Here is a 22,220-nt window from a genome sequence, read left to right as displayed (position 1 = left end):
ATCAATTTATATACGACTTCCATTTTAAACGGTGGGGGTATATATATATTTGCCAGAATGCAATAGCTACCCTCTAGTTTACCGTACAAAAAAACATATCGACCCGACTCGTCTATACTGACCTGTCTGCAGGAGAAACTCACCCCCTCTTTTATTATTACACTCACCCCCCTAGAATAGGAGGAGTAAACTGAGTGGTACTGCTGTTGATATTTCCTATTATTTAGTTGGAGTTTAGACATATTGGTTAAGTGAGTCTCCTGCAAGCAGGCCAGACCAACGTCCAATCTCTCCAACATAGCAAAAACTGATGCCTTTTTAACCGAGGTGCCCAAGCCCCTCACATTCCAGGACCCAATATTAAGAATTTTAGCCTGTGTCATCTGCGCAGTCAAGCAGTAAAATAAACAGGCTAACAAGTGGATAACACCGCGCAGCCAAATAATGCAAATATAGATAATGCTTGTAATATATAGAGCCTACCAGAGTACCAATATTCAAAAAGTGCTCCATCCCTAATTTCATCATCCATTGACTTTTCCATACTTTGTGTATTGGTGGCTTAAGATTAAATTTAACCCTTATATGTGATACCTTGTAATAATACTTAGAATTATTTATCCTGTTCTCTTGTGCTTTTATCGTGCTATATTCTAAATTTCCCTTCACGTGATTTCTTTTTTTAAACACTTTTCCCCTCCCACCCGCACCATCCCCCCCATACTCCCCTCGTCCCACAACCCACCCTACCCTCCCATTTAATACCACCCCCTCCCTCCCTTCCCTCCACCTGTCAAGGTGCTCCCCACGGGAGTTTAACGTGACCGAAACATCCATAACCCACCTATTACCCACACTCACAATCACCGCCCCGTTATCTCCCCCCCCATCCTACCATCACTTAACTTCCAAATCCGACTAAGTATTTGTCAATCAGCTTTATAACCACCCCCCTCCCTAGCTATCTACCCTCCCTTTCCCCCTGGGTATTCTGTAAGGATGCCCTATTAGCTTCCAGCCAGTGTGATGCCCCATCTGCAGAGTCAAAAATCTGTACCCCATCCGGGGTCGTCACCCGCAGTCTTGCTGGATATAAAAGAGCATACGGTACTTTATATGACTGCAGGGTGGCTTTAATTGTCCGGAATTCCGCTCTACGTCTCTGCAGTTCGGGAGAGTAATCTGGATAGAGTGAAATCCTTGAGCCTTTAAAGGAGATGTCTCCCAACTCCCTCGCCTTGCGCATTAATGTCACCTTGTCCTTGTAATTAAAGAGCTTCAGCAGCATGGGTCTGGGACGCCCTCCGGGGAGCGGGGCTCTAAAGGGAAACCGATGGGCTCGTTCTATCGAGAAAAAAGGTGAGAAACTTTCCTTTCCGAACATATCTACAAACCAGGACTCCAAAAATTTTATAGCGTCAGGGCCTTCGCTTTTCTCAGGTAGCCCCAGCATCCTGATATTATCCCTACGGGATCTATTTTCTAATTCATCCATTTTAATAGCATAGCTGTCCAATTGCTTTTTCATATTCTTAACCTCCGCCTGGGTTGGATATAAGTCATCTTCCAATTGACTTATTCTCGTTTCCAACACCGTTGTTCTTTCAACTACTTTTTGAATGTCTTGACGAACTAGTGATATTTCCTCCTTCATTCCCGTTAACTGAACTGCCAGGTCTCCCAATGACAGTTTACATGCGTTTACCGCTAATAGGACATCCTTCAGTGTTGGGGCCTCCTCCACTAGTGAACTTTCACTCACAACTGGCTCCAGATCACCTTGGATACCCCCCTGGCTCTTGTTACTTTTACTCTTACACTCCGATACTGGCGTAGCCACGGGAGCCGGGTGGCCTTGGCTTTTTCTATCAGCGGGGCCCCCATGCTGGGTTTTACTTTGTACCATCTGTCCCCCCTTAGTTGGCGTTTGGGCCGGGGTATGCACAAACCGCTCTAATTTTGCTGCGGCTGACATTGCTGCCTGATTACTTTTTTCCTTTTCTTTGGACGAGCGGAGATGTTGTGTTCCCGTACCCTCCTGGTGCGGCTGTTCCTCACCTCGACGCCTTGACATTTTGGCTTGTATATGGAGGGAGGGGGGAAGCGAGGACAAAAACAAAAAAAAACAAAAAAAAAAAAGAGGGGAAGCCAGAGACACTGATGCTATATACAGCAAGTACCCAAGGTAAAGCCAAAAAAAGAGACCTTAGTATAAGAACCTTCAGGCATACCTATAGTTCCATGCTGCGTAGAGGGAAAAAGGAAGGAGGGAGAGAATAAAAAATATTCTTACAGGCTGCTGCTTGCTGGAGCTTACTACCAGGATATAACCTGATTTTTTTTTTTTTTTTTTCCTTCCCTTTTTTAATTCTTAACTGTATCGTCCGTTACTAACTTTGTAGGTCATTCGGACGAGTATACCATTAGGGAGGCGAACCGTTTAAAAAGTGTCACTGGGATATCAAACAAGTTGTGTGAGGAGTCTTGTCATCCAGAGAAATACAAACTGATAGATAGCAGTATACACATATATACCCTTACAGTTCCTTTCTTCAATGAAAGCTGTAGCCCCTAGGTCCTTCACAGCTGCAAAAGAAAAGCATACAGCAAACAGAACAAGGCAGAAAAGGGTAACCTATATACCGCTGCCTCTGCTCCCATATACCAGGTGAAGTCAGCTATTATAGTCTATTACAGTCGGCTGGCCGGGCGCCTCCTGTATACCGGCCGTTTTGTTTTTCCTCGCCACAGGGGGGGCTACTCCTAGCCTATTTTCCCCCGCGGGGGGTACTCACGAATACCATGGCTGGCATGTCTCGGCGTCTCCGCTCCTGCAGTGCCTGGGGTGTCCTCGGCCGGCTTCCGTTTGCGTCCGTTTAGCTTCGGCTACTTTCGGCCAGCTTCGGCATATACCGGCATATACCGGCTCTTCAGCTCTCCTGGAGCGCTCCGGCTGACCTCCACCCCCAGGTACACATCGGATTTTCCGCCTGGCCGCCGATTATAGATCCGATGGAGGTAAGACAGCGTGGCGGCGTCTCGTTCACCTCAGCCCAGCCACATCCTCACACCGCACACCACGCCCCCCTCACATCCGGCCACTCCCCGCCAATATTTGGTTAGTATGTGTTTTACCTGCTTGTGTTGCAATGAGTAAGTGGTGATTATCCTAAGAGTATCATCTTTTTTCAGTTCTCCTTGGGAGAACAGGAGATTCTGACGTGATTTAATTGTTTTAGAATAGCCTCACTCAAGAAGTCTTGTCCTCAAAATGTTAGCTTCTTTTTGGAACCGGGCATCATCGGAACAATTCCGCCTAGCCCTCAAATACTGTCTGTAGGGAAAAGAGGCCAGTAGGGGTTTAGGGTGGAAACTTTTTGTGGATAAGAACATCCAAGAAAGTAATTTTGGTTGTAGGGTCACACTGATACCGATATTAGTATCGGTATCTGTCAAGAGGATGGCCAAAGGATGAGTGATCCTGCCAGTACTCATCATGGTGGGGCCAGTTGAATCCCTGTGTGCATGCACGCATGCAGGTGCACAGCGGTAGGTGCACGCTGACATGTGCGCACACCGTGACAGTTGTTGACGCACTCTGGCCTATTTAAGCCTACCACTGACACTTTCAGGTTGCTGGATTATCGTCAGCTTCCTGTGTTTCCTGCACCTGTTTATCTTAATTCCTGGACTACCCGATACCGACCCAGCTTGTTATATCCATTATCCTGAATCTCTGGCTTGACCCCTGGCTTAAGTCCTGATCCGTGCTCCTGTCTGTCTCATCGCATTTAACCCCGGCTTGGCTGATTACTCTCCTATCTCCTGCCTGCTGTGTATGACCTGGCTTGTTGCTGTACCCATCTCGGACTGATCCCACTGTGTATGACCCCCGGCCTGGCTATTGACTCTGTTCTTGATTTATCCTGCTGTTCCATACCTGAGACCCCTCCTCACACATTTGCCAACACAGCTCACCCAGCGCACTCCAGCTGCCCTCTGCTTAGCAGCTTACCCAGCAGCAGTACCGGCAATCCGTGCTCCTTTGGGCGTACCCAGGAGTACCTTGCACTTAGCCGCAAGGGGCGCCCTCTCAGCAATCTGGCCTTGCACCCGAGATGTTACAGTATTGGTGCCGATACCAGGCATTTTCAGGAGTACTTGTACTCCTGCAAATGCTCGTGATGCCTAGTCCAATACATGGACACTCAGGAATGATCGGTGCTGCGGCGGGCAAAGTTATAATCATGGATCTCCCTGTGTGGCTTTCAATAAACAGCTAACAGCGGCTTCTCCTCCTCTCAAATCCATTGCTTTCAGCTGATTTATTGAAAGCCACACAGGGAGATCGGTGATTATAACTTCCCCCACCACTGCACCAATCTGTCCTGAGTGTTCCCTGTATCCTCCTCTGGCTCCCCTCTGTGTCCTCCTCTGTGCTCCTTCGTGGGCTTCTCCAGTCCCCCCGTCCTTCTCTGGCTCCCCTCTGTGTTCTCCTCTGTGTTCAGTACTTGTACTCGGTCTTTATAAAGTATTATTGGTGCAACCCTATTTGATAGTACTCAATGACATCGTAAATTTTAGATTTAAATCATTTGTATTGATCTGTGTAATTTATTCATTAAGAAAAAGATCTTATCCATCCCGTAATATGAATATATCATCTATATATTGGTAACATGCTAATACATGGTCCGCATATATAATGAAAGATTCATCAATGTACGTTCCCACTCCTCAGGTACAAGTTGGCATAGGCCGGGGCACAACATAGCCAAGAACTGTACCTGGAGGAAGTGGCGGTCACTGTTAAATGAGAACATATTGTGTCTAAGGAAAAAATCTAGGGCATGTAGAATGAATTTGTTATACTGATATTCATGCTGTCTGGTTTTGTGAGAACATGGCATATAGCTGTCATGCCCTTGTCATGAGGAATAGTAAGGTATAGGGCCTCGACATTTATAGTAACAAGGCAGGTGTGCTCGGTCACATGGATTTCCTGAATAAGTTGCAAGAGGTGGATCGTATCATGTAAATTGGATTTGGATGGCAGACATAGTACAAATGGCTTGAGGTGGCTATGAACCAGCCGACTAAGGTTTTCGGTGAGTCCACCTTGGCAAGATATAATAGGCCTGCCTGGAGGGTTGGAATAATTTTTATGTAGTTTGGGAAGGGTGTAGAAGGTTTCTTCCCGGGGGAAGCTGGTCCTGGTGAATTTCCAAGTGTGTTTGGGAATAACATGATGGTAATACGCCTCATCCACTAGAAGATACAATTCTTGAGTGAATTAGATGATTTAGATATAGGGCAATACCAATCAGTGTTGGATAGGATTTTGTTGCACATCTGTATATATCCATAATCACAATTACCTCCCTTGTTGGAGGGCTTGATGGTAATATTGGAGTTCTGGGTAAGGGATATCAATGCCAGTTTCTCATTTTTTTAATTTTGTATTTCCCTAGAAATCAATTTTAGAAATGCAGCCGCATTTGGCTTGGAACTCAGTGGGGGATATAAAGTAGACTTCTTTTTCAAAGAGTTGGTAGAGGTTTCAAGTGGCTCATTGAGTGGATCATCCACTGCTGCCAATAGATTTTCAATGTCCACGAGTCTATGAGATCTGATGATTAATTTTCCTCTAAAAGTGAAATTAGGTGGTCAGGTGCTTGGAGATCCTTCTTGGTTTGGCCAGGTTCCCCAGAGATGCCCTTATTGGCATCAAGGCTTTTAAGGAATAATTTCTGTATAAAAAGGTGAATGTCCTTGATGGTCCCAAGCCTGTACAGACAGGAGTCTGGGCAAAAGGTGAGGTCATGGGCAAGGACGCTCAGCTCTTCAGAGGTCAAATTGTGGGAAAATAGGTTTACAACATTTAACAAGGTTTCCGTGAATTGAGTTTCTGTGTCTTTGAGGTGTGTTTGTGTCTTTCCTTGACGTGTTTGCATCCTGCTCCGCAATTGATCCAAAAAAGTCCCCATCATTTTTTGGTGTGGGAGTGATGTAAATGGTGTAGTGTTAGGCGTATTTGGGTGTGGCCCTTCATTATGAGTAGGGGGAGCATAGGAAACCATCATGTCACCACGTGCACCGTTATGGGAAATAGGCCCATATCTGTTACCTGATTGTAAGGGACAAGAATCTGTGTGAAAGGAATTATCGTGTGACCCATCACCATGGCGGCGGCGTTTTTCACACCTGGTCCTTTAGGCTGTGTGGAAGGAAACTTTGAATAGGAGGAGAAAGACATGGATGAACATATTGATGGTTCAAGGACATTCAAATATTTTTTTAGATTGTAGGTATTAGTTGTTACAATTCTTGTTCATATCATGATGCCATTTCAAGGCCTTGCCTTCTTGGAAGTCACATTGAAATGTTTTATCTTTTTTAATCAAAATATCTTCATTCAATTTTTCCAGATTATTTTAAATGTTTTTCTCTGACTCTGAAAACATGACTTGGGTCTTCAGAGACGTCATCCAGCTCTATATTTTCTTAATTTTTGTGTCTAAATCAGTTATACCTTTACATTATTCCTGAATTAATAATGACATCAGGGTCTCAGAGCACTGCTTGAGATTGCTTTCCCATGCAGTTTTAAAAGTAGGATCAATATTGTCACATGAAGGAAAGATTTGGAAACAAAGTCCAAAAGGATTAATCCCATCTTTGAGGTAATCTTCAAAAAATCTAACATGCCAAAACAACGAAGATTTTTTTTTTGTGAGTTGTGAGATAAATTAGAAAATGCTAAAGAAATCTCAGAATCTACTGATTCCTTAGACTGGAAATCCTGATGTAATTGGGACATAAACGTGTCCCATTCATTTTCTTGATAGGTCGCTATCACGGAAGAGGGGAAGGAAAAAAAAGGAAATTAGGTAGGTTTGACTGCTGTCCGGCATCCACAGAATATCTGCATCTGCTGTCATATGGCACACCACTCAACTGGAAGCCCAGCAGCTAGCATGGCTACTTACCCTCGTGTGACTTTGCACTCCTGCGCCACATATCAGCTCTACTAGGGGTCCCGATTCAGAGGAGTAAGAGAAGCCAAGGGGGTTATATTCTGCTTCACTTTTGTGCATCATACATATATAAGGATCTGTAGGAGGAGATCTGTCCCCCTTTCTGCTGCAGACCGCTGAGACAAAATAAGGGTGAAGGTGAAGGATGTGACGCAGCTGCAGGAGAGGTGGGGAGGACACACAAAATGGCCTGGAGAACCTTTTGTTGGACACGTGATTTAGGGATCGATACATGTAGGACATTATCTGTAATTTTCTTGGCTGTTTTTGAGCTGATTAGTGAAATATTGTTTTGCTGTAGTAACGCTGGGCAATGAACAGCAGTATTAATGAATTGTTGCCATTTTTACCATATGTGCTGTGTTTTATACTATCTCTGAAAATTCAGAAGACATCCAAAGTGAGCTGATTTACCTTGGATAGGTTTTTGCATATTTTTGGAAGAAGCAATTGTCAGTCCCTGTCTCTGGCAATCGCGTTTTTTTTTTATGCTGGCTTCAAAAAGGAAAACAAGACCATTGTGGCCAAAAATTCAAGTCATGAAGCTACATGACCAACCAAAGAAGTGGGAAGAGCAAGGCAAGAACACTCTTCTAGAAGAAATCCTGTGTGCTTGCCTGTGTGACAAGCTGCTGTGTTTCGAAGACTCATACCATTGTGGTAAGCTTTTAATCACCTCCCATCTAGAGCGATGAAATGAAGGTAAACAAATCTGTGGCCTGGTTGTGTGTGGCTGTAGAACCTTCACTGATACTGGATTGCAGATGTAACCACAAGGAAGTCTGGCCGAGTGTACCTTGGATGGGTATGAGTTGCTGGAGAATGCATGTGGAAAGTGTGCGAAGATTTTGACTTCCATCAGATTTTGACTTCCATCAGATTTTGGAGGTGGTGCAACCATTGTGGTGACTTTCTCTTTACATTGCTACAGACCAATCTGACACCCAGCATAATGAAAGTCAACTGGACAGACAGAAACTTTACAGAAGAGGTATTGTTGTTGAAAATGATTAGAATTTAATGACAAATTAAAAAAAAAACAGCAGACTGTATTCCATTACTAGATTAAAATTCCTTCAAGGTGTAATCTGAATATCATGTCTGCTTAAAGGAGAACTATAATGGATTTTGGTCTATGGTATTCCAATTACTTTTATATCAATATTTATTTCATTTGTATGAAATCTTTATCCTCAGGTCATTTCTCATAAATAGGGGACACAAAAGCCTATGCTGATCGTGTATTATATTACTGTGACCCTGCACTTTACCCACATTTTCAAAACAAAAAAAATTAGCAGACATAGTATACATTATGTATTCACCTCTCCACTACTCTCCACTGCATGATCCTATACCAGTGTCAACAAAAGACTCCTCCAGGCATGAGGTAACAAGTTGCAATTCCCCTGTCTCACCTAATAGGTTATTCAGAACCTGGAGGACCAGTGGACTAGTAAAATGCAATGTCAGCTTATCAAGTCCAGGGATGACCCCCCTCTTCCTGTAAAAATGACTGAATAATAGTTCTTCATGAATGTATGTTTGTAGGCAGGTGCGGTTTACTCTCTCCTCTGTAGGTGGTGCTGCGTTGCTGATAGCTGTACAGAGGGAATGGAGAATGAGAGGAACTTTGTTCCTCTGAGCCTCCTTAGGGGTCACCAAGGAAGCAGTGCTTTGGTTGGGCACTGCAACACTAGTTGACCTCTGTCGCCATCTTTGGTGAGGACAGTGCTAATAAATTACACTTCCCCTCTACCGTTGGCATGTATTTGCAAAATGGATAGGCAAGAGACAGGATCCATGTTGGCTAGGGACAGAGCTTCTAGTCCTGGAGAAAGGTTCTTGAGGTGGAGGGACAGAATAGGGACACCTTTGCTGGCTTTGCTAGCTCTGGACTTTAGAGCCGATGATAAGGATCAGCCATTGGTCTGCTCAGTGCAGCTTATAACGCACCCTGCCAAACACCCACCCCTCTTCAACCAGAAGCTGTTCTGGTAATGTCAACCTCATCAAGGTGACACTATATGCACTAGGACTATAACATGGCTGAGAGATTTTGTACTTGTGAAACCTTTGTCAGTGAGATGCTGTTACCAACTTGCTTGAGACTGACTGGGACCCTCCCCACTGATCCTGGGGTCCTTTACTCCAATCGTGGGACCCTTTATTATGTTCCCGCAGCTAGCCATTTCCCTGCTGTCTTGGGGTCTCCCCACAATGGTGGAACACCAGAGCTCAGTTGCAAGTATAACCTTTGTGACCCTGGTAGTTCCGCCACTGGTACCAGTAGTTTTTTTTTGTTTTGTTTTGTTTTGTTTTTTACCATTTTACTTTCTTTATTTTTTTACAATTAATTTTTTTAGCCCATTGGGGGCTTTCGTGAAATGTCTCACTTTTGAGACAGAGAAATGGACTGAGGACAAATTCATCAACCCTTTTCTCTGCAACCTCAGCTGCACAGAATGAAAAGGAATAGCTTGTTCAGAGCTTCCTGTTAATTCATAAACTGGGGCATAGTAAACACAGTTTACTATGGCTCAGCTATGAATGAATAAAAAAGAAAGAGTGAGTGATCGGTATCAGTCACTGACTCTATTCATTAAGTCAAGACTCCACCCTGACACACCCCTGGAGCAGCCAGCGGGAGGTGGGAGGGGGAAACCTGGCAGCACTGTGGGGGGGGGGGGGGGTGATGGGGGCCAGGAAAGAGCACACAGGAGCCCAGGGTAGCTGGACAGCAATAGGGAGGTGGCGGGAGCAGCATGTGGAGGAAACAATGTCCTCCATTTCCCTTGTGCAGCTGCTGAATGTATGCGGGAGGGAGAGGAGGCGGGAATCCATTAGCTACATGAAGGATGGCTCCTCTCTATGCCACCGCCCCCATCGCTCTCCTATCAAGGCATACAGGGAGCCACGTGGACCCCCTGGGATTTCCATGGACCGGGTCACAATGGTTACCCATGCAACCCCTGTAGATGTGCCCCTGGGCAGTGCATTTCACAGGGGAAGGGGCTGACACTAATAAATGGACTTCATTTTACTGCAATTCTCCCTTTAAGTCACATTGATGAATCAGGAACTATGTCACTCGAAAATAATAATAGAGATAGATTAATGCTTTAATATATTTTATTTTTAAAAAGGAAAGGAAAACATCAGATCAGACTGTCATATATAGTATAAAAAATGGCCAATCACCCCCTCAAAATAATAAGTAGGGAAAGGAAAAGATAAAGAAATTAGAAAAATCACTATAGAATAAATGTAAACCACATAAAAAACCAGAGGACGCCAAAATTACCCCCCCTATTCCTAATCAAGCCAATCAAACTACCAAGTAAATGGGAAAACAATTATGAAATGTTATTTTGTATTTTATAAATGTAATTGCAAACACTAGCATGATTCGATGTACATTAAATCATTATATATATAGGCACAAATGTGTGAACTTTTCTATATGTGCTCCATCAAATTCTCATTGTGTCTTGTAGTGATGTCGGCTTCCTTCCAGAACCGGTAGATTTTCTCTTTGTACCATCTGTTGCTTGTCTATTGAACTGTAATCAACGAGAGGTCAATGTCAGCAAATGTTAAAATCATATTTAATTAATACATAGACCTTATTTGTTCATACTTTCTCACTGATCTATAGCACAAAACAAAATAACAGAAATACATTTACATGGATTTGTATATCCAGTATCAATGGTGAATACTCAAAAATAATCTGCCCATACATCAAACAATGATTATTTGAACATGTTGGTTGCTTGATTGGTGGTCTTTATTTTGATACGCTGTATTTTATTAACAGATTTTTATTTCACTAGAGGTCATGTGAATATCATGTCTGCTTAAAGGGGAACTATAGAGGGTTTTGGTCAACTGGATTTTAGTTTCTTTTGTATAGTTTTTTTTTTTCATTGTAGGCAATTTGTTATTACATATAAACATTCAATATACTGTATGCTGTTTCTGATTTTCAGTGTGTTGAGTGCTTGTTGAGTTGTCTAATAGCAAAGTCTAGAACCAGTTCTGTACTTCATAGTTGTAATTGAAGATGATTCAGCTTTGTGTCTAATCTGAGATCCTGCTATTAAGTCTGTATTTACACCACAGCAGTGTTAGGCCGCGTACACAGGCGGGGACTGTTCGCTCAACTTTGTCCGTCAAACAGTTTCAGCGAACAGTCCGCTCAAAATTAGCATGGACGGACTTGCCCACACACGACGAACGAACAGTTTGCTGAAACCGTGCGCGATGACGTGAACGGCACGTACGACGGGACGGAAAATACGACGTCCTATACACTGCATTACAACTTTCGGCGTGTAAATCCTTTCTGAGCATGCGCGGAACTTAGTTTGACGAACAAGCCTACACACGAGGGGACTGTTCGCTGAAACCAAGTTTCAGCGGACAGTTTTTCGGAATTTCCGAAAAAGTTTGTTCAGCAGACTGTTCGCTGAAACTGTCCGCTGAAAGCCCACACACGGGCGGACTGTCCGCCGAAACACTGTTCAGCGGACAAAGTTGGGCGAACAGTCCCCGCGTGTGTACGCGGCCTTACATTTCTTTATGTTATATGTTTTTTCATTAAGCTGGCTGCTTATTAGAAAAAAAAATGTGACCTGTATTATCTTATAACGTCCATTGCTGATATTAGATATAAGCAGATAGAACTGAGCTACTCACAGAAGGTGTAAGAGACTTGGAAGCCCTTTGCCTGGTCAGACTGGTCACTGTGGAATACGAGAACCATAGAATTGCCTTTGGAGTAATACACAGGGATGGTGCTATCCCCACAGAATGGACCCATTTGTGTACCATCCATGAAGAGTTTTAGATAGTCGTACATACAGGAACTGGAAGACTCTAGATGGAAGTCACTTATGGTCAGGGCAATCTGAAAAAGAAATAAAAATTATGACGAGCATGACAGTGTTGCGTTCATGCAACAAACAAATCATTTTTATTGCATAAAAGTGAGTGAATATTTTGTTTCTTACAGTTCATTGATGTTACAGTCTACCTGAAATAATATTTGACCATAAAGCCATATTAAACCCAAGAGCAAACATTTATTATATTGCAGTTTGCCAATTCATTAAGTTTTCGTAACAATTACGAATGTTCATTATGAATTTGGATCCGAAAATTCTTAAACGAAATTTCGTACAGAATTCATATGCATAAAAATTCGTATTTTAAGGAAATTCGTACAAATTTTCCATTCCTACAAAACTAATTGCACATGTCTAATGATTACTAATGTGAAAAAAATAAATTTTTTGTTTTATACGTTTTATGTCGCTTTAGGGATGATGATGTAAATAAAAGGTATTGCTTAGAAATCTTGTTGGAAAAAGGAAGTTCTTTCTATTCCTGTGGAATAATGGTCACCAATCTACAATTGCCAGACAAGGAAGGAAACATCCAGAGCTGGGAGATCTGCTGTGCTCCTCCTACATTACTGGCTGATTTCTTTGTCATTCACCTGTCTACAATAGACTCAAAAAACTGATTATCCCCCTCCCTTCCTCTCCACTGTGCTCCTGTTACTCCCAATCAGGATGGCATAAATTACCCCAGTGCTGCAAAGTCAAGTAAGGCTTTATAAACAGCTTACAAATGTCACACCACCAGTTTTCACCCAGCTTCACAAATTGCCACCAACACTTCCTGTCATCATAGGAAATGATCCAGAATGTCTTGGTGGTAGATCTAGTCTAAAGCCTTGTACACACGATCAGAGAATCCGTCGGAATGTGTCCTATCGGACCGTGTTGTTGGATAATCCGACTGTGTGTGGTATGCATCGGACTGATTCCGTCGGAATCTCCGTCGGACCCAAATTTCCAACTTGTTGGAAATATTTCCCGACCAACTGGGCCGGTCGGACATACTCCGATCATGTGTAGAGAATTTTGATCGGACCAAGTGCCACGCATGCTCAGATCAAATTCCTACATCAAAGCTATTGGCTACTAGCCTGAATATAGTCCCATCGTAACAAAATTACGTCATCACGTTCTGAAAGATCGGATTTTTCGACAACTTAGTCCGACCGTGTGTATGCAACTGTTTCGGACAAGATCCGACGGACAAAATCCGTCAGAGAAAATCTGACGGATTTGGTTGGCAGAATGTCCGACCGTGTGTACAGGGGCTTAGAGCAATCTACTTTACATTTGCTAACAGCCATGTATTGTAATGCCCTAAACAATACATTCCATTTCCATTCATTCAGGTAGGCTCTGGTGGACACTGGTAAATTCAAAGGGGTTGTATATTCAGGTTGTATTGTGTCTGTCCAACATTTCATTTTGTTTGTGTGACAATTTTAGAGAATGAGGAAGTCCAATAATTAGCGAGAATTTTGAAGGCATCTTGTTTTACCTTGTATCCAACAGGAGCTGTGACGGTGAAGTTACAATTCATGTTTGGACTGTAGTCCTCTGGGTATCCCGGAGATGTAAAGCTGCCTTCAGAGTTAAAGAAGGATCCTCCACACTGAACTGTAAGAATATAGATATAATCAATATAGTAAAGAGTTTTATAATAGTATATGCCATCATTTTATGTTTATGTATATATATTTTCATCCTCCCTTTCAGAGTTACAGGTTTATCCTAGGCCAGGGCCCCACTCTCTGTTTTAGGTCAGGAAAGGGAGAGAGTAACATGTTCTGCCTTACCCAGAAGTGTTTCACAGAGCACTAGTGACAAAAACAGGAGTGTCCTATGAAAATAAATAACTGTAGTGGAGACGGGTGGGCTACCATACAAACCTATTATTTTGTCCTAAAGGGGGTAAGTGCGGATGCTGTAAAATCTATCCATCTTGTTCCCCTCACTGCACTGCTTGGGTTAAATGCTTCTTTAGTCTAGAAGATGATAACTACATTGAAATGCTTACCTTAATTATCCCCCCACAGGCTTCCTCTATGCTGTACTACTAGTCCCTGAAAATGCTTCTTTTTGCTATTCCCCTGGCTGTAGACTCTCAGATGTCATCAAATACAACACAGGATCAGCAGTCATGCATTGTACATGAACATGTTGAGGGCTCGCCTCCATACTGGGACATTGGAGAGCATAGATGACCACTGGCTACCAAGGTAATTTTTTGAACTTTCCCAATCTGCCCTAAGCAAAGCAAGCATTTAACCAATGTAGTGCTGGGGAAAAGGGAGTCTGGTCACTGCACTCCACCCTAGAGAATTTTGGATGACATTGTCAACTGCATAGAAGTCCATAGAAATTCTCCAACCTTTTAGTTTTTCAGTAGGGCAGACAGCAGGGATTTGCCACAAGAAAGATGAATATATACAGTATCTGATCCAAAATAAGCCATAGGTAAGTATTATCACTCTTAAAGTTGACCAACATACACATTGAACAATCTATCAACAACTTTATAGTGTGAGCGCCCGACTGACTGGTAATTCTAATTGTATATACTAACTTCATGGATTACCTCAAAGGTTGCCAACAGAGGTTGGAGGACATTAAACTGTTGTGTCAATAGTTCCTCCTTGGGAGGGATCTCCTCTGTATCTATGAGTCTTCAGTGTCTTTCTCTGAACACTTTCTTTCCTATTAAAGCAAATCAGCATACCTGAGCTATATGAAGCTTTGAAGCCAACCCCAGAAACAGCCCCGTCACTGACGAACTGGACCAACATCTGGCTTGTGGAAGCGATGAGTAGAGGGATGGTTTGACTTCCACACATTTTATCCAACAACACAGGAGAGGTCTTAGAAGGGCCGTCATAGATCCTCACGTAGTCTGAGTCACAGTTAGGAGTGGATTGGATATTAAAGCTACTGAACTTTAATGAAGCCTAAAAAGCGACAGAAGGAATTATCTACAGTAAACCCCAAACTTCACATATTTGTAACTGCAAACTGGGTTAATATGTAATTGCAATATGATGCAATTGATTAGTATATCAATGCTTGGACAGACCTTCAGAAAAAAAACACACAAGAATATTTAGGATTCTGATTTCTGTTAAAAGATATTGCAGCTATAGACGTTTCTAGCTAAGATGTCGCTTGAAACGTGCGTATTTTCCATTGATTTTCCAATTGACAGAACTCTTCTGCTCCCTCTGATTATTTGTTGCTTGTGGTTTCTTCAGGGAAACAAATAAGCTTAAACAAGACACATTTGGGAGAAGAAACTTTTAACAGAAGTCTTTCGTTTAACGCTATTTCGAATTAAGTTAAATAAACCTGTGACTGTGGATATTGCAATACTGTTACTATTGGTAGCATACTTGTAAGAACCAGAGCCCCAAATGAATCCAAGACCCATTTTGTTCCTGCTAAACCACCATTCCTACAGTGACCTCACCATCCGATGTGGGGTAAAATAAATCTGGCACATCAGAATTGCCAAAATAGGCTCCCAGCAATGAAGTGGTAATGATAGTCTGGAGACTATAAAGTAGGCCATAATGAAGGGAAGTATTATTCCAACATGTGGAGCAATTGGTGGTTGAAGTAGAGTATAAGGTTCAGAGGCATTTCCATCTTAAAAGACCTATTGTATACCTCTGTCTCAGCCATAAAATCAAACTACCGCAATGGCTCCACTTCAATGGGAGTATTTGGGCCTATTGTGTAGCTCTATACTAGTCAAGTCTCTAGTTTTTATTCATGTAAAATGTAGGTGGTGTACAAAACAATCTTCTAGTACATTTTCACAGCTAGGTTGGAAGACATTTAGGGTCACATTTTGCATGTCTACATCTGTCTCCTTACCCGTCCTGATGGAACCCTGATCAACCAACTGCAGTCACCATTATTGGGATAAGCAGAAGGATAGTTGGCAGAAGTGAAAACGCCTGTCTTCTTATTAAGCAAAGTCGCACAGACACCTGAGAAGTGAGAAATAGACATATAAATTGTATTTAGTCACTGGAGGAATAGACTGATATTAATATTAATAATGAATTGGTGGGAAACTGGGGAGGGGTATTAACCTTCTACTAGATTAAAACTGCCTTAATGGCTCAATGCAGTGTTAGAACTTTCACATGTTACTGAAACGGCACATATCTTTGCAACTACTTTGTGTGTCCTGATGAATTATAGATTGTTTGTTCAGGCCAATTTGAGCCTTCATTTCATGGTAAAAATAAAATTTCCTAATATTTTACTTTTTTTTCAAAGAAAACTGGTGAAAACTGGTAAACAATACCTTTTATTTTTTTTAAATCTAGCTGTATCTTTCGTATCACTACCATATGACCCAATAAAAATAAATAAACCAAACTGAATTTGAGATGCAAGGGTATGCCACAGATGTGTACATTATTTATTGTGTACACCCATAGTAGGGCCCAAAATGCACATTTTTTTTTTTGGTCAAAACATTATTTTTTTGCAAAACTAAAAATTCACTGTATACAATAATAAAAAAAAGTATAATTTTTAATGTTTCAAATCCATAACACTGGAATGTACAGAAACTTACTGCATTTATAAAGTCGGTTAATTTTAGTGACATCCAAGACGCTCAGTCCATCTGTCTGCCCAATGGGCACATTGGGGTCAGGCTTGGGGACAATTGTGGGTTTGTTTGAAGTGTTGCTGAATGCATAGCTGAAAAATGTTGAATGGAGATAAGATTGCATATTACTATTAAAATATTTTATAATTTTCTCGGTAATTCACCAGCTAACACAAAAGTTATGACTTACGCATCATAGTGCATCACTGAACCATAATCATATCGACTGCCCAGGTTATTAGTGTCCGCTTTAACAAAATTACCCAAGTATCCTGTAACAAGACAAAAGCAGTGGTAATGTCTCTTTTTTATAAAACATGGCTGAATTCACTTTGTGTAAATGACTGCAGTACCTTCAGAGATATACTGGAAATTGATGTCAACATAATTGTCACGATCACTTCTTACATGCTCATGGTAGAAGCCCAGGGCATGTTCTAGTTCATGTTGTATAATCCCCATGTAGATGCAGCCATCACCCAATGAAACTGTCTGGCTTCCACCAGTTCTTCCAATATACGAGTAACAGCTAGAAATTGTAAGTATACAGTTCAAAAGAGTTATGTTTCAATACCATTTGGGAGCCCAAGACAATAGTTTTAATAGAAACAATGACTGAATCTGAGCTACAGAAAGAAAACAATCAATATCTGTTTGTGCTAAGTAGGGATGGGCTTTATGTTTGGGTCGAACATGAGTTCGACTCGAACATTGGCTGTTCGCCAGTTTGCTGAAACCCGCAGAAAACCCATTAAAAGTCTATAGCAGGAATCAAAAGTGCTAATTTTAAAGGTTAATATGCAAGTTATTGTCATAAAAAGTGTTTGGGGACCAGGGTCCTGCTCCAGGGGACATGTATCAATGCAAAAACAAGTTTTAAAAACTGCAGTTTTTTCAGGAGCAGTGATTTTAATAATGCTTAAAGTGAAACAATATAAGTGTAATATTCCTTGAAATTTAGTACCTGGGGGGTGTCTATAGTATGTCTGTAAAGTGGCACATGTTTCCCGTGTTTAGAACAGTCTGAGAGCAAAATTACATTTCTAAAAGAAAAAAAGTAATTTAAAACTACTCGTGGCTATAATGAATTGTCGGTCCCAGCAATACACATAAAAGTCATTGTAAAAAAACAGCATGGGATTCCCCCACAGGGGAACCCCGAACCAAAATTAAAAAAAATGCGTGGGAGTCCCCCAAATTCCATATCAGGCCCGTCAAGTCTGGTGTGGATTTTAAGAGGAACCCCACGCCAAAATAAAAATAAATGGAGTGCTTGTAACCCTCAAAATCCATACCAGACCCTTATCCGAGCAAGCAACCTGGCAGGCCGCAGGAAAAGAGAGGGGGACCTTGCCTGGTGGTTTTGGGAGTCTGCGGGCGGGGGGCTTATTGGAATCTGGAAAACCCCTTTAACAAGGGGACCCCCTGATCCAGCCCCCCTGTGTGAATTGGTAATTGGGTACAAATGTACCCCTACCATTTCACAAAAAAAATGTAAAAAATAAAAAAAAGAGACAATAGATGATTTTTTAAAATTCCTTTATTAATGTCTTCTTCTTTCGCCGCTTCTTCTTAGATCTTCTTCTGGTCTTCCTTTGGTGTTCTTCTTCTTCCACCATCATGTTCTTCCCCCGCTTCTTCCTCTATCTTCCACTGCTTCTTCCTCCGTTCTTCTCGTCTGGCAACTTCCTCTGGCTTCTTCCTTGCTTCGTCCTCCTGACGATCTGCCTCAATGGGAGTCTCCCGCTGTTTGACACTTCTGTTCAGGTAACAGCTCTTATATAACACCTGCTCTGACACCATGGGGAAAGCCATAGGGAAGTCCCTGTATGTCAGAGGGGGCAGGGTCACCGGGTGGCCACTCCCTCCATGATATAAAAGCTGTCACCTGAACAAAATCATCGCGCAGCGGAAGACTCCCATTGAGGCGGATTGTGCGGAGGACAAAGTTGGGAAGAAGAAGCCGGAGGAAGATGCTGGACGAGAAAACCGGTGGAAGAAGCGGAGGATGATGCCAGACAAGAAGACCAGAGGAAGAAGCAGAGGAAGATAGAGGAAGAACAAGATGGAGAAAGAAGAAGAACACCGAAGAAAGACCAGAAGAAGACGGAAGAAGCGGGGAAAGAAGAAGACATTAATAAAGGAATTGTCAAAAACCGTTTATTGTCTTTTTTAACATTTTTGACACTTTTTTTGTGAAATGGTAGGTTCACCAATTCACACGGGGGGTGGGATCTGGGGGTCCCCTTGTTAAAGGGGACTTCCAGATTCCAATAAGCCCCCTACCCGCAGACTTCCACAACCACCAGGCAAGGGTTGTGGAGATGAGGCCCTTCTCCCCATCAACATGGGGACAAGATGCTTTGGGCGGCTATCCCAAGTCACCCTCCCAATGTTGAGGGCATGTGGCCTAGTATGGTTCAGGAGGGGGGCGCTCTCTCACCCCCCCTCTTTTCATGCAGCCTGCCAGGTTGCGTGCATGGATAAGGATCTGGTATGGATTTTGAGGGGGACCCCCACACCATTTTTTTTAAATTTTGGCGCAGGGTTCTCCTTAATATCCATACCAGAGCTAAAGGGCCTGGCGTGGAATTTGAGGGGACCAAACGCATTTTTTCTTTAAATTTTGGTTCGGGGTTCCCCTGTGGGGGAATCCCATGCCGTTTTTTTCAATGACTTTTATGTGTATTTTGCCGGGGCCGACAATTCATTATAGCCGTGAGTAGTTTTAAATTACTTTTTTTCCTTTAGAAATGTCATTTTGCACTCAGACTGTTCTAAACAAGGGAAACATGTGCCACGTTACAAGCATACTATAGACACCCCCCAGGTACAAAATTTAAAGGAATATAAAAATGTTATTGTTTCACGTTTTATTTTCATTGTAAAATTGTAAGTGGAATTCATTGTGTCTGTTGACACTAAGCCCCACTCCCTCTCAGTCATTTCCATCTTCCTACTATATATTCAATGTTAGCATTGCTAGGATAAATATTTTATGTCCCTGTGCTATATCTGCTAGGTACACAAAAAAAGGAGACAACCAAGAAGCACCTTGCTGTTGGCTTGTGACTTTCACATGTATTTGCAAATGTACAGAGGAGTTCTAAATTTTTTTTGGGAGGAAATTTAAAAGGGAAGCCATCATGCACAAATAGGTGCAGTAAAGTCTTGGTGTTTATGTTTTAGATGCTCCCTATTGCTTCTCTTTATGTGAAGAACTATGATAGACAATAGACAACCTTACCCGCCATCAGGAGTGATGTTGATGTAATCATTTTCTGTTGTAAGAGGCACAAATCTCACACAAGTCAATGTGTCAAACTCAGCCATGGCGAGCACAATACTGTTCCGGTCACTGGGACCTGGAAACAGAGATAGAAGGTTGGGTTTCTACAAATAACAAATAGCAATGAATGCTTCAATGCAAGAGAAAAAAGAGGGAACTCACTGTAGCTGGAATCTATGATGTAGGGAACAGGAACAGTACCATTATCACTTTTAGGCCAAAGGCAAGAAGGACACTTAACGGCACTGCGGTCATTCTGTACCAGTATATCTCCTCCATACATGGTTGTTTTGCTATCTGAAAATACAGAAAATGGTTATAGATAATACACTAAAATGCATTGGATTTAAGCTGCCCATACACTGTGAACTGGCTGAAGTTTGCTATGTGGGTGGCTATGTCAGTTCTCTCTCACCTGACATCCTTTGATTGAAAAATGGACGGATCCAAAAAGAAAATTTTAGAACTGACAGCGGCTGCATCTAACCATATGCAGTGATGGGGTATACAACAGAATAGAGTAGGCATAGTGAGAATCTGGAGAAACCTGTTAGATATTTACATGCAGTCTAAAGGCCCAGCTTTACTCAGTTCCGTGACACAGCACAGCCCTGTTTGGGAAGGGAGGAGACCTGATTTTTCTCTGCTGCAGTGAAGTTGGCCTCTTGAATCTTCCCATGCAGGTCACAACAGAGAGCGAGCCCCCACGTAGAGCCTTCCCACTATGGAGGGCAAAACTTAGAAATGCCCGGGAAAATGCTAAGCCTAGCTTAACCCCTTCCCACCTGGGCAACCAAAACAAACTATCTAGCTAATCTGTAAGCACCTGATTACACACAGCCCTGTTTGGCAGGGAGAAGACCTGATTTTGCTCCGCTGCAGTGAAGTAACTCTTACAAGTCTGATAATCTCATGTGTCTGTCACTCTGCTCTCTCCTTCTATTACAATGGAGCATACACTACAATACAGCTAACATACTCATTGTGCTACTTCTCCAACCTCTAGTCTGAGCTCTGCTCTACAATGAAGGTACTTACATCGCTTGCATTTAAAAGAGTAAAATTAAAATGTAGTAAGGAAGACAGAGCTGCATTTTGGAGTTCAGCTTTAATTGTAGATTTAGAACTGGAAATTGCAACAGAAGAATACACAGTTTTACTAGAAATTCTGATGCTGATTTTCTACTAAATTCCCATGCAAAGTGCAATTTCCAAAGTTTGCAAAGTGAACAGTCTATTTAAAGAAGTATGCAAGGGAAAAGAGGTAACTAACCTCTGGGACTTTTAACGGTATCAAATATGATAATGAATTACGAAGCAGTAAATGATCAAAAGGATAGACCAGGAAATTAAAAACAAATATTTATTAACACAAATATTCTAAATTGTCTAAAAACAACCACATGGGTGTAGGTACATCCAAAAACAGCCGAATTTGTACAATTCATTCAATTTGAGTCTAAATAAAATATTTTTTCTTTTGTGTAATTTTTTAGACCTCAACATTTGGAAGGTCTCTCTGCAAGCACAAAGTATCCTGGCGCTCCCATCTACCTGAGGCTGTCCTTTATGATTGATTTAGCTATATTATTTTTTGTGGATTTGGAATATTTAATACAACTTTTGGAGGTGAGACCTGGGTTTTCCGTATTCATGACCACATGCTATAGATGTCCTGTTTTTTGTAGATTGTGCTTTACATATTTGTTTATGTTGATCCCTATTCATATATACCATACGTTTTGGAATGTTTCAACTATATTTAAAAAAAAAAATTCTGTATCTATCTCTATCCAATACAGTATACAAGCAACTTGTAACACTAAAGCTCCTGAGGAAACTCGAATTGAGTGAAACATGTCGAGTGTGGTAGAAGTTATTTCAACTCAAATTGAATGAATTGTAAAAATTCGGCTGTTTTTGGATGTACCTACACCCATGTGGTTGTTTTTAGACAATTTAGAATATTTGTGTTAATAAATATTTGTTTTTAATTTCCTGGTCTATCCTTTTGATCATTAACTGCTTCGTAATTCATTATCATATTTGATACCGTTAAAAGTCCCAGAGGTTAGTTACCTCTTTCCTCTTGCGTACTTCTTTGAATAAATTTGGGATGTGGTATCACATGGTTTGGCTGCTTCACCTCAACCTATCAATCTGAACAGTTTATTTAGCTTTAATAAATCCACCTCTTTATCTCACAAGTTTCACTGTAATGGTAGAAGTGAATAGGAATAACCCATCAGTCTTTTAAGAAATGGAATAGTGATTTGTAAAGACTCATTCAACAATGACGAAGAACCTAAGACAAAACTGCCATATTTCTCCTCACATGCTATTGGCTAGTCCATCAGTGCATGATT

At 41.8% G+C, this 22,220-nt stretch overlaps 1 protein-coding gene across 1 annotated transcript; it reads right to left on the bottom strand.

The window, feature by feature from the left end:
* Positions 1-11,730: 11,730 nt before the first annotated feature.
* On the bottom strand, positions 11,731-20,137 carry LOC143942077 (embryonic protein UVS.2-like). Its single transcript, XM_077463380.1, has 9 exons — positions 20,017-20,137; positions 19,813-19,930; positions 16,919-17,094; positions 16,756-16,837; positions 16,530-16,657; positions 15,815-15,930; positions 14,664-14,889; positions 13,443-13,561; positions 11,731-11,949 (listed from the first exon to the last, which is right to left on the bottom strand). The coding sequence occupies exons 1-9, from the start codon at positions 20,135-20,137 to the stop codon at positions 11,731-11,733; spliced, it is 1,305 nt and encodes a 434-aa protein (XP_077319506.1).
* Positions 20,138-22,220: the final 2,083 nt, after the last annotated feature.

The sequence above is a fragment of the Lithobates pipiens genome, unplaced genomic scaffold (assembly GCF_037356315.1).
Source record: "Lithobates pipiens isolate NorthernLeopardFrog02 unplaced genomic scaffold, aLitPip1_a1.2 Scaffold_30, whole genome shotgun sequence".
Lineage (NCBI taxonomy): Eukaryota > Metazoa > Chordata > Amphibia > Anura > Ranidae > Lithobates > Lithobates pipiens.
Note: the sequence above shows the minus strand (reverse complement) of the source record. Positions and strands in the feature narration are given on the sequence as shown.

Coding starts and splice junctions, on each gene's coding strand:
- LOC143942077 (XM_077463380.1), bottom strand. CDS start 20,137: ATGTATGGAGGAGATATACTGGTACAGAATGACCGCAGTGCCGTTAAG. Junction 19,931..20,016: donor CATCATAGATTCCAGCTACA/GTGAGTTCCCTC, acceptor CTCTGTTTCCAG/GTCCCAGTGACCGGAACAGT. Junction 15,931..16,529: donor TAACCGACTTTATAAATGCA/GTAAGTTTCTGT, acceptor CTCACTTCTCAG/GTGTCTGTGCGACTTTGCTT.